The sequence below is a fragment of the Schistocerca nitens genome, chromosome 1, assembly GCF_023898315.1.
Source record: "Schistocerca nitens isolate TAMUIC-IGC-003100 chromosome 1, iqSchNite1.1, whole genome shotgun sequence".
Lineage (NCBI taxonomy): Eukaryota > Metazoa > Arthropoda > Insecta > Orthoptera > Acrididae > Schistocerca > Schistocerca nitens.
Genome location: NC_064614.1, coordinates 419,985,292 through 420,003,123, shown reverse-complemented (window position 1 = coordinate 420,003,123; position 17,832 = coordinate 419,985,292). Strand labels below are relative to the sequence as shown.

The following is a 17,832-nucleotide window of genomic DNA, read 5'->3' as shown; positions in this document are numbered from 1 at the left end:
TACTGACACAAATGCGATTGCTGAGCACTATGCTTGAGCCTCTGCATCAGAGAACTACCCCCCAGGCATTCACACCCTTAAACGGCGGATGGAAGGGAAAGTCCTCTCATTCACTACACGCCACAGTGAACCCTGTAATGCCCCATTTACAAAGTGGGAGCTCCTCAGTGCCCTTCCACATTGCCCCGACACAGCTCCTGGGACAGATAATATCCACAGTCAGATGATTAAACATCTCTCATCTAATTACAAGCGACGTCTCCTCATTATCTTCAACTGGATCTGGTGCGATGGCATCTTTCGATCACAATGGCGGGAGAGCACCATCATTCCACCCACTTGATGTAGAAAGCTGTCAGCCCATCAGCCTTATCAACATTCTTTGTAAGCTGCTGGAACGTATGGTGTGTCGGCAGGTCGGTTGGGTCCTGGAGTCACATCGCCTACTGGCTCCATGTCTGGACGGCTTGTGGCAGGGTCGCTCTACCACTGATAATCTTGTGTCCCTCGAGTCTGCCATCCGAACAGCCTTTTCCAGACGCCGACACCTGGTTGCCGTCTTCTTTGATTTATGAAAAGTGAATGACATGACCTGGATACATCATATCCTTGTCACATTATGCGATTGGGGCCTCCGAGGCCTGCTCCCGATTTTTATCCAAAATTTTTGCTCCAGTGTCCAAGTAGATGCCTCCAATAGTTCCCCCCATATCCAGTAGAATGGGGTCCCACAGGGCTCCGTATTGAGTGTTTCTCTACTCTTAGTGGCCATTAATGGTGTAGCAGCAGCTGTAGGGCTGCCGGTCTCACCTTCTATGTATGCATTTCGTACTGCTCTACCAGTACTGTTGTTGCTGAGCAGTGCCTACAGGTAGCCATCCACAAGGCGCAGTCGTGGGCGTGGTTGCCAGTTTTCGGCTGTAAAGTCGTGTGTTACACACTTCTGTCGGTGTCGTACTGTTCATCCGGAACCAGAACTTTACCTCAGTGATGATCCACTCACTGTAGTGGAGACATATTGATTCTTAGGACTGGTTTTCGACGCCCGATTGACTTGGCTTCCTCACCTCCATGGAGGACCTACAGAACAGCACTCCTTGCCAGATGGCTGCAGTGTTTTCACTGCAGAGCTGGTGGCCATATCTCGTGGTCTTGAGCACATCCACTCATGCCCAGGTGAGTCATTTCTCCTGTGTACTGACTCCTTGAGCAGCCTACAAGCTATCGACCAGTGCTACCCTCGTCATCCTTTGTTAGTGACCATCCAGGAGTCCATCTATGCCCTGTAACAGTCCAGTCACTCAGTGGTGTTTGTCTGGACCCCAGGTCACGTCAGAATCCCAGGTAACGGAACTTGCCGACAGGCTGGCCAGTCGGGCTATGTGGAAACTGCTTATGGATATCGGCTTCTCTGCAACTGAGCTGCGTTCAGTATTATGCCACTAGGTTTTGCGGCTTTGGGAGATGGAATGGAAAAACCTCAATATGCACAACAAGCTCCGTGCCATTAAGGAAACTATGAATGTGTGGATGACCTCCGTGCGCGCCTCTCGCAGGGACTCTGTGGTTCTGTCAGCTCTGCATTGGCCATATGTGCCTAACACATGGTTACCTCCTCCGTCGCTAGGACCCACCTCAGTGTCGCTGTGGCTCACAAATGACGGTCATCCATCTCTTGCTGGACTGCTCTGCGGCAGACTTTTAACTTTCCCAGCACCCTACCTTCGGTGTTAGGCAACAATGCCACAACAGCAGCTATAGTTTTATGTTTCATTCATGGGGGTGAGTTTTATCATTTGCTCTAAGTTTTAGCACATGTCCTTTGTCCCTGTGTGCTCTCCACCCTAATGCTTTCAGGGTGGAGGTTTCAATGTGTTGCAGAGTGGCTGGCTTTTCCTTTTCATCCTCATTGTCAGCCAGCCTTGGTAACCTGCTTTCTTGTTTTGACCTCTTCTACCTGTTTCTTGCATCTTTGTGGTTTTCTTGTCCCCTTTTGTCCATTTAAGTGTTTGTTGCCCTTCAGTCATTGTTGTGGGTTTTCCTTTCATTCTGTTTTGTGTTGTAAGTCTTATTCTCACTCTCACCCTTGTGACATTGTTTGCTTCGGAACAAGGGACCAATGACCTCTTAGTTTGGTCCCTTCCCCCCCACCCTGCCCACCCGCCACCGCCTCTTTTAAACCAGCCAACCTTTTTCCAGTCACGAATGGTGCATGGCACGAATGATTGTCAGTAAGCGTATGTATTAGCTCTGATTTTTCAAATTTTCTCATCATTTGTCATTTCTTGAAATGTTTGTGGGAGGAAGTAATATGTTGTCCAACTCTTTATGGAACGTACTCTCTCAAAGTTTCGATAGTGAACCTTTCCATGATGCACAATGCCTCATTTGTAGTGTCTGCCACTGGAGTTTGTTGGGCATCTCTGTAATGCTTTTGTGCCAACTAAACAATCCTGCGATGAAACATGCTGCCCTTCATTAGCTCTTCTCTATATCTTCTCTGATTTGTACCTGAATATGATCAGAATCAGCCAAATGAGCACCTTGTAAGCTGTTTTTTGTGGATGAGTTACATTTCCTTACACATGCTTCTTGTACTGTGCATTTTCTCCACTTACAGTTGCTCTGGATAGTTACTCCTAGATATTTTACGGCAGATGTTGTTTCCAATGATTTGTCATCAATAGTGTAGTTTTACAGTAGTGGACCTCTTTTCCTATGTATGTGTGATACGTTACATTTATTTACATTCATGGCCAGGTGCCAGAGCCAGTACCATTCATCAGTACTCTGTAGGTGATTCTGCAAAACAACAATGTCATCTGGCAGTGCTACTTTCTTATAGACAACCGCATCATCTGCAAAAAGTCGCTTCCAGTGCTTGTACTAAAGGCCTGTCCACACGCAACGATCTGTCTGCGCACATCACATCTGCGCAGACAGATCGTTGCGTGTGGACAGAAGATTTGCACCAACCTGAGGTGTGTGCAAACCTGGAAGTTGGAGTTGGAGGTTTGAGCGAAACCTCTCAAATCTGTGGGTTCTAACCACATCTGCGCAGACAAGTTGGAGCGTGTGGACAGGAGATCGCCGCAAATCTGGCGCGAAACAGGTGGTTGCTCAGTCTATTGTTTGTATTTGTGCGCACAGGGCATTAAAATGGCTGATACTTCTCAGTGTTCTCAAGAGTTTGTAAGTGAATTCATTGAAATATATAGAAACCATCCATGTTTGTGGAAGATTAAAAGTAAAGAATGTAGTGACCAAGACAAAAAGACAGCAGCATACAATGCTCTAATTGGAAAAATTGCGGCCATTATTTCACTCAACTCTTGTTTTGATATTGCAGTTGAAAATTCCAAACCATTGTAGGTCCTTCCTGTTGCTAGGAATCTTAATGTTACAGCCAGCCGTTCATGAGGAGAAATTGCCCTTCTCTGTACAAGTATTTTTTCTCATAATATGAGGAGCTACAAGCTTTAAGAGATAATTTTATGTTTCGACATCCATCCGGAAATAATTTCGCCAGTCGTTAGGTTCGCCCTGCAACTCTCACAGTAAATTTACATGAGAAAACTGCTTTCGCTTTAGCAGCCACTGTCTACACCATTTTGACCGCTTTCTCTGTTTCCTGCGGTTGGTCTGAATGTTTTTTGCAACACAGGTTGCGAACACAGACCACAACAGAACTTCCTCCATTTCTATATTTCAAAATATCTGAATTAAATTTTTGACATTTACGGGGAGTGTAGTCGCTTGCCACTGATATTTGTTTTCTACACCGACAGATGGCGAGCGAGTAGTAGATTGGGGTTTGTGTCATGTGAACACCACATTTGCAGCGATCTTTTGCATGTACAGACATCTGCGCCGGTGTCTGCGCAGACAGATCGTTGCGTGTAGACCGGGCTTCAGTCATTTATATACTTTATAAACAGTAAACACTACAATGGCATTTCTTAAGGGTACTTTGGAAGTTACCTTTACATCTGTTGATTTTGTTCCATTAAGAGTAATATTTTGAGTTCTATCTGCAAGTAAGTCTTGAATCCAGTCACAAATCTGGTCGGATACTAAGTAACCTCTTATTTTTTAACCAATGGCAGTGAAATCAAGGAACCCAGCATCAACCTAAGCACTATTGTCTACCATGCAGTGGATCTCGTGAAGGAACAGAGAGAGTTGGGTTTTGCAAGATCTCTGCTTGCAGAATCCATGGTCATTTTTATAGAGAAGATTTTTGTTCTCCAAAAACCTCATAATTCTTTAGCATAAAAATTGTTGCATAATCCTACAACAAATGACATCAACAATTTAGGCTTATAATTATGTGTATCTGTCCTGCAGTTCATCTTCAGAATGGGAATTACCTATACTTTTTTCCAGACACTACATATCCGTCATTGCTCCATCAAACTACGAAAAAGTGTTACTAGAAGGGAGTGAGTTCTTTCATATAATATTTGTAGAAACTTATAGATATCTCATCTTATCCTGAAAGGATGGTTTTAAGATCTGCTGTGAAACACTTTTGGAAGACCGAATTCAGTATTTTGGCCTTCTCTGTATTATCATCCATTTTGGTGTCAGTGTAGTCACTGACTGAGTGAATTGATGATTTTAAACCACTTACTGATTTTATGTGAGGCCAAAACCTCTTAGGATTTTTGGTTAGACCGGCTGACAAAATTTTATTTTCAAAGTCACTGAATGTTTGTCTCCTTGGCCTCCATATACTCTCTCTCTCTCTCTCTCTCTCTCTCTCTCTCTCTCTCTCTCTCTCTCCTTTTTTTTCATTCAGCCTTTGTTGTCAGCTGGCTTTTGACTTCTCTTGAATCTGTGACGAAGCTGTCTTTGTTGATGTAGCTGTTTTCTAACATGGCTGTTAAATCATGGTGGGTCTTTCCCATCCCTTCAGACTTTGCTCAGAACATACCAGTACTTGTCTATGGCATATTGAACAATGCTTTTGAATTTTTTTCATTTGTACCCCACATCTTCATCCTCAACACTGAGTGTTTGATGTTGACTACTCAGATACTCTGCAATTTGTATACTATCACTCTTGCTAAGCAAAATTATTTTCGTACCTTTCTCAACATTCCTTCTAATACCTATAGTTGTGCATCACAGCCTTATGATTACTGGATACCTTCCTCTGTGTTAACTGATTTAGTAAGTCAGGTCTGTTGGTTGGTGGGTGGTCTAAGATGTTACCTTTATGAGTTGGTTTCCTGTCTGCTTGAAATAATTTTCATATAAGACATAACAAATTATTTAGGAATAAAGGAGATGACTCACTGAAAGGCAGAAGTGCTGCTTTGTCGATAGGTACACAAACAAAAGTTACAGACTTGGCTATCATTAACAATGAAACTTCTTTTTCAAGCTAGTGGGAGAAACATACACTCATTCGCATGCACACGCACGTCTCCCTAAATTGTGGTCAGTCGTTTGTGTACCTGTCAACGACGCAGCACTTCTGCCTTTCGGTGAGTCATCTCCTTCATTCAGAATAATGTCACAGAAATCCTTAACTCTGGCACCAGTTTTGGTAGCACAACTTACGCAGTCTATACATGGCAATTCGCTTCCTAATATAATGACATGTTCAGGAAAGTTATTAATGATATTCTGCAAGTTTTTGTGAAGGGCTCTACCACTACAACTCCTGACCTCTATGCTGTAAAAGCATCCAGTTACCATTTTTGACTTACCTGTGATGTTTATCTTCACCCAGATTAATTCACGTTCAGAATCCATGATAACCTCGCGAGATATTATCATATTCTTTACTGTAATAAATACGTTGCCACCATTGATGACTAATATATTCTTACGATAAATATTCCAATCTGAACTTTGGATTTTGGTGCTCTTCATTTATGCTTTCAAGTAGCTTTCTGTTCGTAATACTATCTGAGTATTGTAACATTCAATAAATAGTACTGATTCTGGGACATTCCCGTGTATTTTCCTGCAGGTTACTAATATCATACAGCCATTTTCTATATCAAATCTGCGAGGATAAGCTTTCTTTGAGAACATTGTGACTAATGTTTCTTTGATTTTGGCAGGCAAGTTGTTTCTGATCGTAGTGGGAGGGCTCCTCCAACCTAAAAATAAAAAAAAAAAGGAAAGAAACCCTGTGTACGCAACAGGTACTCTACTACTCTAGTAGCTGCTTCCTGTGTGTAGCGTATGCACGACCTGTTAAGGGGAGCCCTACAGTTCTCTAGCCAATAACAGAGTCAAGAAATTCATATCCAATACCATTGCAGAATTGTCCGAGCCTCTGGTTTAGACCATCCACTCTGCTCCAACCTATAGGACAGCAATTGACCCTTAGTACTATGCTACAAATAGTGAATTTAGCCTGCATGCCACGTGCAATGCTAGTTGCCTTCACCTAATCAGCCGTCCACTGAAAGAAACAGAGGGTGGCCTCAGAAACCAAGCAACAGGTGTCATTCTGCTTATGTGTCACTACTTGCAGCCAGTTGCACACAACGGATTTGATAATCACCAGTAGAGCCTCCTCCACATCTTGGACAAGATCTGCCAGCAAATGTACTAAGTATATGCTGGCATTCATTCCTTAGGGGCTCAATTACCTACCTAATGTTGGATCTCCCAATGACTAGCATACCTGTCCTCCACACTTGTTCAGACTGGGTAGGAAAATTGGCCACTGACCCGACAGGAGAGGTATCCAAGGCTTGCTCTGAAGTATTAGCAGCACTGGCTGGCACCTCATGTCTGTTGCTAAGACATAAGGAACAAGCTGCGCTTGTCCATTCTCTCGTTCACATTCCACTCAGTGACACGCGAACCCACCACTGTCTGCCACTCACTCTCGAGTGAAGATGGACCAGTCAGGTATTCTGTATTAGAAGACGCAGTGACAACCAGGTCACCAGGGGATTCCAAGATCACCATAAATTCAACAGATTCCATCACCAATGCCACGATGTTGCTGTAGCTTTGAGCAACAGCCAGAAGCCCATCAACCATGGCCAATCCAGTTTCCAGCTGTTCACAGACAACAGCCAATTGTCCTTGTGTACCCTCACAACAAGCACTGCCTCTATCCACATAGCACTGTGTAAAATAATGTATAAGATTTTAAATATGAACAAAACACTCAAGAGCAACTGAGAAGGCACAAGCACACCTCCGCAAAAGAAAAAATTACCCGATTCTGGCACTAGTGAGGTTGGAATGTATCCAAATTATAAAAGAGGAGAATAAACAATCTGTTCTGCAGAGTTCTCAGTATAGCCTAAGATTGCAAGATCCGCAAGCTCGTAAAACAGAAATAAATTTCTGCACTGAAAATAAATGCATCAGCTGTTATTTTTACTACAAACTCTTCTTTCACAAAAGCCTCCGCAGGACATAAATGTGCAAACTCTAAAGCACTGATCTAAACTATATGCTGTGTACTAACACGAGATTTAAGCAGTCATGTGACTTGATGCTTCTGGCAGCAGAAAGCTACATGAGAAAATCACCTCACACTACTGTATGCAGTAAAATTTATGCAATAAACTTAGAGTAAATTAGTAAACACTAGTCTACATAGTAAAATACACAAATTCTGTTCACTCCCTTGGAGAAGTACATTGCAGAATAGCCTATGCTGGATAGTTTGCTGGGAAACTGCAATTCCTGAGACAGCTTGCACATATTGTTGACTTTCTCACACATTTAAGGGCAGATACTTGGTCCTCTTATTGGGTGGAAAAGCTTCAACCTTTGGTGATCTAGAGTAAAATTTCCTGTGTTTAGAAACTGTCCTCCAAATCTTTAAATGACACTCTGTAGTGCATTCAACATTGCTGATGCTGTGATGGATGTGGGTTTTCTTCAGGTATCAGAAGATTCTGCCATCCAATACAGGGTCCATATATTTGTGTTGTCATATTGTGAACTTTACCAGGACACTCTGCTCACAGTGAAAGTGCAAATGCAAGTGAGACATTATATATCTCATGGTCTGCTGTTCTGTCAGGATAGAAGGAAGACAGGGGGTTACAAGTCAGTCTGCAATTTCTGAGCAGTTACGAGCAAATGCAGAAAGACGAACTTCAAGTTAAGGTAGCTAGTTTACTGGTGCTGATTGTAAGTCTCGATAGGATGCTCACAGCAGGAGAGTCAAGGATGCTCAGGGAGTCTGATTAACACTGTTTATTAGCAATCAAACTAACTATTACACAGAAGGCCAATTCTAAATGTTAGAAAAAGCAGTGTGTGCAACTGGATGCACAACAGAAATCATTGTTTGAGCTGTTGGGGTGAGTGCTAACACAAGCAGTGAACACTAGCAGCATTTTAAGTCCAGACTTTGAGAGCAGCACTCAGAGCGAGAGAAACAGACTTGTCGGAGCTTACTGAGGCTGGCAACGAGTGACACAAAGTTGGCATCTCGATGATCTTATTGAGAACTCTGTCTGAATACAAAAACATGGGTTTTTAAAGGATTGTGGTGACCCACTAGTTCTCTCTTGCTATAGTCGGGCCCCTCAGTTCACTGGCACTTTATAAGCTTCAGCCAGTCCAATGGGAGGCTCTGCACCTTCAGGCCACCTCTGGCCAACCACTTTCAGAGTCCTCTACTTCTCCTATTTGGTAGGTTGGGATATTTCTGGACTTTTACATTAACAGACGCCAAGCTTGGTAGCAACAGTGTTCAACTGACTGCCCTTCCTCTTATGGCTAGCAATAACAGTGTTTTACCTCACGTGGCTCCACCCAGAGGGCTTTTGAGAGTGGAAACTCCTTGCGTAGCACTCTGATAGTGTAAACCTACTGATGTTGCAGTTCTCAGGGGCTAGTATCAAGCTTGCTGCGTTTGCTAAGATGCGCATATTTGTGATCACCTTCTACTATGACATCTTAGAACAGTGTCTAGGTGGTGGATGGAGTTACCAGTTAATTCGGTAATGTGAAATTTCCCCCCTGGGACAGCTGCTCAGTGTGTCTACCACTTTTGCCTGCTGTCTACTTTGTCTCTCTGATTGCCTATCTTGAAGTGCCCTTGCTGGTTTCCAGCAGCTTTAAGCTGGACAGTGTACAAGTCATTGCATCGCCAATATGTAACATTGCATTATCTTCGAATCACATTTCTATTTGAAGTGGAGGGAGTGCAGTTACTGGTAGGGAGCACAATTCTATTTTGTGAGAAATCTTCATGATCATTTTCACCTATTCTGTTGTCATATTCTTTTGTTGATTAATTAATTTAGGGAAACAGATGTGAATGTAACTTTTATTTTCTTTCTACAGATTATCATCCACAGCTACTCTCCTCAATACATTGCCATTGTGTTGGTTCCCTCTTTGACATACTGAGTGAGGTGATGCAATGATAAGACCCTGGACTCATATTCAGGCGGAAATAGTTCATACACCCATTTGGCAATATAGATTTAGGTTTCTAGTGATTTCCCTAAATCACTTAATGTCGGGACGGTTCCTTTGAAAGGGCATGGCTGATTTCCTACTCCATCCTTCCTTGATCTGAGCTTATGCTCCATGTGCGATGCAATTGTTGTGGATGGAATGTTAAATCCCAATCTTCATTCCTCCTCCTCCTCTTCCTCCTCTTTGATCTATAGACATGTGGGAAACACCAGTCTTATGCTCAAGACCTGAAGCATCACGTAGAGGATCTGCTGAACAGGCAAGTGTAGAGAAGCTTATGTATGCACAATAGCCACTACCATTCTAACTTTGGGGTAGCAACTCACCAAGTACTATGCTACATTTCTTCGACACAAAACACATACAAGGAATTTAGTTGAGATACTTTGAATTATAGTGAGCATTCTGAAATCTACACAGATTCCATGGTCATACACCATCAGTTATGCAGTCACATGAAAGTTATCAGCAAATAGGGCGGCGGAGGAGTGAAGTCAACTGCGGTAGTCGTCGTGGGGGTTGTGGACCACAGCGGCTGCGGCAGGGACGGAGCCTCTCTGTCGTTTCTAGGTCCCCGGTTAACATACAGTACAGTACAGTACAATACAATACAATATCAGCAAGTAACCACACAAGAATAGGAAGACCTACAATTCTCTCAATGTCACCATTATGTCACACTTCACTATGCTGTACAAGATTCATATTAAACCCAAATTGTGAACTACACTGTAGTAAAATTTGATAAATTAGCAATGAAAAAAATTTTGCTTGCCTCACATAAACGTTACAAAGATTTGTATCAAAGCAAAATGACAATTCAGTTATTTTTTGCACTGATCATTACTTTTTGTTAATTAGATGCCATTTTGGCAGCTTTTATGCCAGAGATGTATTAATATATGTTCAGGGGTTTACAATAAGCATAGTGTCATATTTATACTGTTGTTGTTAATCATCAGAATGGAGTGAATGAATCCTGGTGCCATCACATATTGTATGTCTCTCAATCAACACAAAGTGGACTACTAAGCTTAACAGCCCCCTTTAATAAGTGGATCTTTATATGCAGTGTAAATCCCATCCTTCCTCCCATGAGATGCTGGAAAGATTTGGAATTTAACCCAGAGCTTTGTCACAAGATCTGATAACCAGAACTTTTCCACCCCTTGTTGATAAAGTACCAGTGTTAGAAATTTGGCATGCCACCAGGAATCAAACCGACTTCCTCCAAGTTGTACTCTGATTTGTGCTTTGGCTATGAATGGGTTCACTGAAGCTTGTGTATTTCTTTCCTGTGGTAAATCATGTTTTATTATTGAACAAAGTGCATGTGATGCCAAGGATAATGTCAATAATTTGATGTATTGTGTTGCAGATGTTCCCACAAGTTGCTACTGTCAGCTACCCAACACCACGTTCTTTGAATCCTACTGCTTTCCAAAGTGCACCAGTGACAGCTGTTCCACCAGTGCCACCTGCAAATCCCAACCCATCACCTAAGCAGCGAGTCTTCACAGGAACAGTTACAAAAGTCCATGACAATTTTGGCTTTATAGATGAAGATGTTTTCTTCCAGACAAGGTATCTTTTCTTCAGTGAAAGTATTTTATTATAACTTCAAAATATAATGCTAATCAATGATATTTTCGTCATTTTGTTTTTAAAAAGTGTCTCTAGACAGACATGATCTCAATAAGTGCAGTATTGTGTATCAAAAATGAAGAATAGTGTTTCATCCATAAGACAGGAATTGTGTTTGAGCTTCAAAAGAAAGAAGGGAGGGAACCACTGTTGCTCATGATGAGTTTTGAGATACATACTTCAAACTAAGCCTGTTTATAAATATCTTTCTGAGCTCACACTTTGTATCTCCTAAGGGTTCCAAAAGAGACAAATACTGCCTAACTTATAAAACTAAATTAATATGATCTTGATAAAGGAGTGTGAATCAGGTACAGAGCTTTTTGGTAAAGTCAGGTTGCTCAGTCATAAAAACTACATTCATAAAAAAATCTTTTATTGCCAGTTTTAGTATCCCACAAACCTACTTCACATTTCCACATCCAAGCAGTTTTCTTAACATTACACTATTTCCTTCAAACCCCTGCATAGAAGTCTCCACCTGAGAATTGAACCAGTTGACAACAATGATCTTAAGTTCTACGTTATCTCTAAATTATTGTCCAACAAATCTTATCTCCCAAAAGCGTGAATAGGTTCCTGAGTGCAACGTCGAGTATTGAGGATGGATATTTGAAATGTTTGCAACAGAAATGCTGACTAATATCCTTAGTACAGGTAGCAGCATGTGGAACCACGTTTTCGATACCTACCTTGCACACAATTTGCAGTACCAGAGGTTTCCTGTGATAATTGCTTAAATAGTGGTGTGTCCAGCATGAGGAAATTCATCAACCAGAATGAAAACCATCAGTCCTGGATCAGATTGCAGTTTTTGTCCACTTCTTTCACTGTTTCACCATTCTGAATACTGAGACTGCCACTGTGCTTTTCACCATGCACATTTATTTGTATGGCCGCTTATAGTTATCAGTCTAATATTCCCTTCACACATTACTGTGGGCTCAATTACTAGACATGGACTCCTGGAGAGTATGAGCACCTGTGTATTCTTTCGTGCACAAAAATTGAATTAAAGCATGCACTTCACATGTGCTGGGAGCAACACTTTCCAAAGTCACTGTTGTTTCTTTCCCTCATACTCAAATGACTACTCCATAAAAATGATGACTGCTGTGCCTTTGTAAACAGTGAATAGATGGAGCAGCATATGTGCAATTTGTTGTGTCCTGTGGCCGACAGGAAAAAGAACTAACAGTCAATGTGAACACACTTTATTATAATTAAAGAAAAAAAAGCATTCTTAGCATATAACAAGTTTTAAATGCAAGAACAACAAGAAAATCCACAGCTCTTGTGGTGAAAAACCAAATAAGGAAACAAGACAATGGAAGAAAAATAGTGACCAACATCTACTCTACACAATACCAAATACAACGTGCTACTACAATGCTGCAATACTGGCCGGAGCTGCTCCTAGTGGTTGGTAAACACCGCTGGTCTGACGGTCAAGGCATGCTTATAAAGCCAGGTCAGTGGAGTGCTACATCGTCATATGAGTTCCGATTGGTGGAACACTGTTACATGTTGTCTGGTGAAGTAGTTCCTTGTTTATTTGGAAATTCTGTTATTGTTTCTGTCCGCTGGCAATGTTTCTCTCCACACTGCTGAAAGGGGGTTAGAAACCCATCTCGCATGTCAGTTCTGCAGGCCCTCTAACAATATGGGACCACTACAACATTTCTCCCCCTGGGGAAAAGAAATGCACAGCACCACAATTGTCCATAGGAGTAGGGGTGTCCTGGTCGACATCCATTGGTTCGTGGCCAGCAGAGACGGGAGGCGGCGATGCAGCACGGGCAGCTGGCAGCGAAGACAGCAGCTGAGGTGGAGGTGGAAGTGGACGTTCTGCCACAGGGCGGTCGGCGATAATCACTGGCAGCTCCCCCAGGGGTCGTGGTCCACCAGACGGGGGCAGAGATGGTTGAGACACCAGCAGGCAGCGGAACTGTCAGCCCACCAGAGAGACATCACCCGACCACAGAGCTCAGTGATGACAGCGGGCACCCTATGTGCCCACGGATCAGAGAAGGTCTGCGCCCAGACCTTCTGCCCGACATGAAAGGAGTGCGTCGGAGGGCGGGCGGGGGAGGGTGAGAAGCCTCGGGTACCAAGGCAGATAACAGGGAGCGAATAATCGACTGTGAAGTATCTCCGCTGGACTTTTACTGGCATGGGGGCAGTATGGTACGTAGCCAAGAAAAGAAGCGAAGCACTGCCTCCAACAGGTGACGGCTCGGCAGCTTATCGAGCTGGGTCTTGAATGTCCACACAAAACATTCCACCCGGCCATTTTGATGCAGGGTGAAATGGGGCGGTATGGACGAGGAAAATGTCATTGGCAGTACCATAACCTGCCAAGTTTTCTGGTTTTCCCAGAACATTTCCGGATTTTGGAGTAGTTTTCCAGTTGAACATCGTTTTTTTCCGAATTTTCAATTCCCAGGCTTGTTCCCACCCTCTGCATTCATAATAGCTGTTATTCTCAGATATCTGTGTTTGAAATTCGACTGAAAGTCGACCAATGATATTATCAATAATCCCTTCTCACAGAATATCACTGCGCTTTTGTCATTAACTGTGTGTTTGAAACACTGCCGGCAAAAGTCGACCAAACGTTCTATTGATAAACAACTTCTCACAGATTATTGCTGCATACTCTTTGTGCTTTGACTACATGTTAGTGACCTAGCGGGAAAGCTTTGTTTATGCTTGGTTTTATGCGGTGCTTGCTGTGGTTCTGGTATTTGTGCAATTGTGTGATGAATTTTTGTGTGATTTAGTGTTTTCGTGATGAGTTCTTGTAAGGAGTGGTTTCATCAGTCTTTCAGGGATGGATATTCTGCTGAATTTCCGGGTATTATGTGATCGTGGAAAGGCAAAACATTCGCATTCTGTTCCATTTGTTCGTGTGATACAAATATTGCTTACAGAGGAAGAACTGAATTAATAAATCATATTAAATCCATTAAACATATCTGCAGTATGAAAATGAAGGATAGCAGTAGGAAAATTGATTCATTTTTTACCACTCCGATCTGACCTAGATGTTATAAGAGCAGAATGTTTGTTCACTTCAGTTTTATTTGAACATAATATTCTGTTAGCTGCTGTTGATCGCGCTGGTGCCCTTTTCGAGAAGATATTCTCTGATTCAGAAGTAGCAAAAAAGAATACAATGGTGGTTGTACAAAGACTTCACATATTTTGAAAGAAATGGCTACAGATTCAAGAAATGAAGTCATTAGTTGTATGCAATGGGAACCATTTACTTTGGCTACAGGTGGAGCAACGACAGTGATGCTAAGCATTGCCTTGGTGAGTGATTCAACAGGACACAATATTGGGGATTTGTTAATTTCACTGTTGGAGTATTACAAAATACCAATTGAAGACTGTGTAGTGTTCTTTTCACACAGTGCTCCTAATGGCTATCTTTCGGAAAGTGTCTGCAGAGACTGTTGGAGCAGTTGAATCCTTTAGTTGGCCTCTTTAAAGATGAGGTGCGTGTTAGTGCTCAGTGTGCATCAAGTAGCATAACGTCGTTTACAATCCCAAAAGCTGAGCTTGGTGATTCTAAAGACCATGGAAAGAGGAAAGCTATCGAGTCATCAGAACTGGTTGCCCCAAGACATTTGCATCTGCCACAAAATCTGACACTCCTCTGCTGCAGAACAACAACATTATTCAAACCCGTGAAGAGAGACTGTTTATGTTTCTCTCTTCAGATTTTTATAAGGCATACTGTGCTTTTCTGTGTGCTGTCATTCTTTTATTTGAGAATCTCAATTCTGTATTTCACAGTGCTTCCCCTCAAACTCATAAACTGTTAGAACTAATGACAAACCATTTACAGCAGCTTCTTTCCAGGTTTGTTAAACCTAAAGTTATAAAGAGTTCCTTGTTACAGGAAGTTCAGTACCATCTTGTTGAATATCAGAGAGAAAATGCTGATTTAGCTATTGGCGTTCAGACAATGGAAATGTAATGATAAAGACAAATCAACATTCTTTTCATCTGTCAGGGCTTACTTCTGCTCTGCATGCGATTATATCATAAACAAGTTTCGCCTCAGTGATGAAGAAGTTTCCAAAATTGAGGATGCCAAATTTTCTTCTGTAGAATTTCTTATAGAAAGGTTTCCATCACTTCTGCAAAGGAAGGGAAGTGAGTCAGCCGAGGATGCAATGAATGTGCTTCAGAGCCAATTTGTGGCCCTGCAGGTTTATGACTCTGTTACTGTGGGAGCGAGAATTTGACAGATTATACCAAATGGGCTCACTTTGATGAGCATTCGTGGAGCTAGTGGTGTTCCTAGGTACGATACCTTATCCAGGCTAATGCTTTCTGTTTTGACTCTTCTGCACAGCACTGCTGAGTTGGAGCGTGTGTTCAGCTAGGTGAAAAAGAAACGCAATCAGTTTAGGTCCTCCATGTCGAATGAAACTCTGGGATCCATTTCTGTTTTGAACACAAGAAACAGTGGTCTATGTTACATGAATAGTTTTCCTTCAGAATTTCTGAAGAAAGCGTAGAAAGCTACTCATCTTTATCTCTCCTCTACAATCTGTGATGGGATGTGGCCGGTGTTCTTTGAATTTGAGAAAATTTTGTAAATAAATGTTCAGTATAGTAGTTTTGACAGTGTCATTCATATTGTGGCTTGCAAGATCAAGTGCAGGAAAGCTCATTTTTGTGTAGTGCGTGAACTGTTCTCAATGTTAAGTGACAACAAATGAACACTCATCACTAAATAACTTGTGTAAGTACCTAACTTCAAATTTGAAAATAGTGATCTATTATTATGTGTTAACATTACTCGTAATCTCTTTGTGTGTTGTCTTTCCTCACTCTGTTCAAACACCTAGCAATGAATGAATGAATGCATTAAATTTTTGCGATTTGGGATCTTCTGGCCTTCTGTATTTGAAAGTTGGCAGGTATGCAGTACAGAACTGCTTAAACTCGGTCGAAGTAAATTGTGGACCATTATCTGTAACAATCGTTTTGGGGAGTTCCTCGACAGCAAAGAGGCGCCGGAGAAGTTGATAGTCTCAGGATAAGTGGTGTTCATCATGCGGGAAATGTAAGGGTATCCCGACTCGGAGTGGATCAGTATGAGCCACTGGAAACCATGAAAAGGCCCTACGAAATCCAAATGGAGACATTCCCATGAAGCAGCTGCATCCGGCCATGAAAAATACTGTCGCGGGTTGCTGCCTGACGTGTTTGGTATGTGGTGCAGAATGACACGAGGGAGGCAATGTCTTTATCCATACCGCCCCAATAAAGGTGTCAGTGGGCCAACTGTTTGGTGAGGACGATGCCCCAATGGCCAGCATGGAGGAGGTCGAGGACATGGCAGCGCAACTCGTGCGGTATGACCACCCGGGGAATGTTCAGATCACTATGCAAAAGGATGACTGTGACAGTGATCCCAAAAATGCTGGACCTGTGCATTGTGAACGCTATGACGGCTGGTCGGCGAAGCCGCAGCGATTTGGCGGCAGAGAGCTTGCAGTGTCTGATCCTGAGCAGTGACCTGCTAGACCGCTTCGGCATCCAAAGGAAGCGCTTCCAGAGCTGCGTCCACGTCCCGTCCCATATGGAAACAAACCAAGGGAGAATTGTCAAACTCACGGTCCGCCCCGGCAGGCAGTCAGGACAGGAAGTCGGCATTTGCATGCCTTTCAGAGGTATGGTAGACAATATCAAAGTCGAACATTGCCAGGAAGAGCACTCAGTGCTGGAGTGGAGTGCCATCCAGGTGAGCACTGTAGCACTTGGGTGAAACAAAGAAACAAATGTTGGTGGTCAGCCTGTAGCGTGAATGACAGCCATACATGAAATTGTAGAATTTCATCAGGGCGAAAACCAATGCCAAAGCTTCATTTTCAGTTTGACTATATTTGGTTTGAACGTCAGTCAATTTTTTGGATGCAAAAACCACTGGACTCTCAATGCCGTTGACCACTTGCAAGAGGACCGCACCCAGGCCATAGTCCGAGGCATCGGCGGCAACAGTGAGGGGCAGGGAAGGATCTTAAGCGGCCAGACAAGGAGGGTGGGAGAGAGCTGACTTGAGACGTGTGAAAGCCTGTTCACACGCCATGTCCCAAACCCAACGCACACCCATGCGCAATAACCTGGTCAGGGGTATAAAACACTGATAATAGTTGATTTGACCGACGATGTATTGCAGTTGCTTCACATTGGTGGGAGGAGGCGGGTTTTGAATCACCTTGACATACTCCTTAGAAGGGTGAAGGCCGTGGGCATCAATCGTGAACCCAAGATAGGTGAAATCTCATGCAAAAAAGTCACACATTTCTTTCCGGCAACACAGGTTAGCCTCAGCAAAAACCTGAAACTGCCGGTCCAGCTTGTCCGCAAGGTTCATATGGGCGAGCCACTGACGATGACATCATCCAGATAATTGGCTGCCCCCAGGCACCTGGCTTATGAGACATTCCAAATAACGTTGGAAAATGACAGGGTCGCTGGCAATGCCAAAGGGTTGGTGGTTGTACCAGAAAAGACCACACGGGGTATTGATGACTACAATCTGCTGTGATTCCTCATCCAATGGCAGCTGCAAATAAGCATCACACAAATCAGTTTTGGCAAAAATGGTCAAGCTTGCAAGACGTATGAGTATGTCATCCACCAATGGGACAGGATAGGCATTGATGACGGACTGAGAATTGACGATGAACTTAAAATCGCCACAGATGCATAAAGCGCCATTCGGCTTCTTGACTA

The 17,832-nt window shown here is 42.9% G+C and overlaps 1 protein-coding gene across 2 annotated transcripts in view; it reads left to right on the top strand.

Annotated features, from left to right (window-relative positions):
• LOC126250230 (cell division cycle and apoptosis regulator protein 1-like) overlaps positions 1–17,832 on the top strand; it is a 259,454-nt gene that overhangs the window by 64,841 nt on the left and 176,781 nt on the right. For both annotated transcript variants that reach the window (XM_049951541.1, XM_049951542.1), the window contains exon 5: positions 10,805–11,010. In XM_049951541.1, the coding sequence (XP_049807498.1) occupies positions 10,805–11,010 (206 nt within the window). The remainder of the gene's footprint in view (positions 1–10,804; positions 11,011–17,832) is intronic.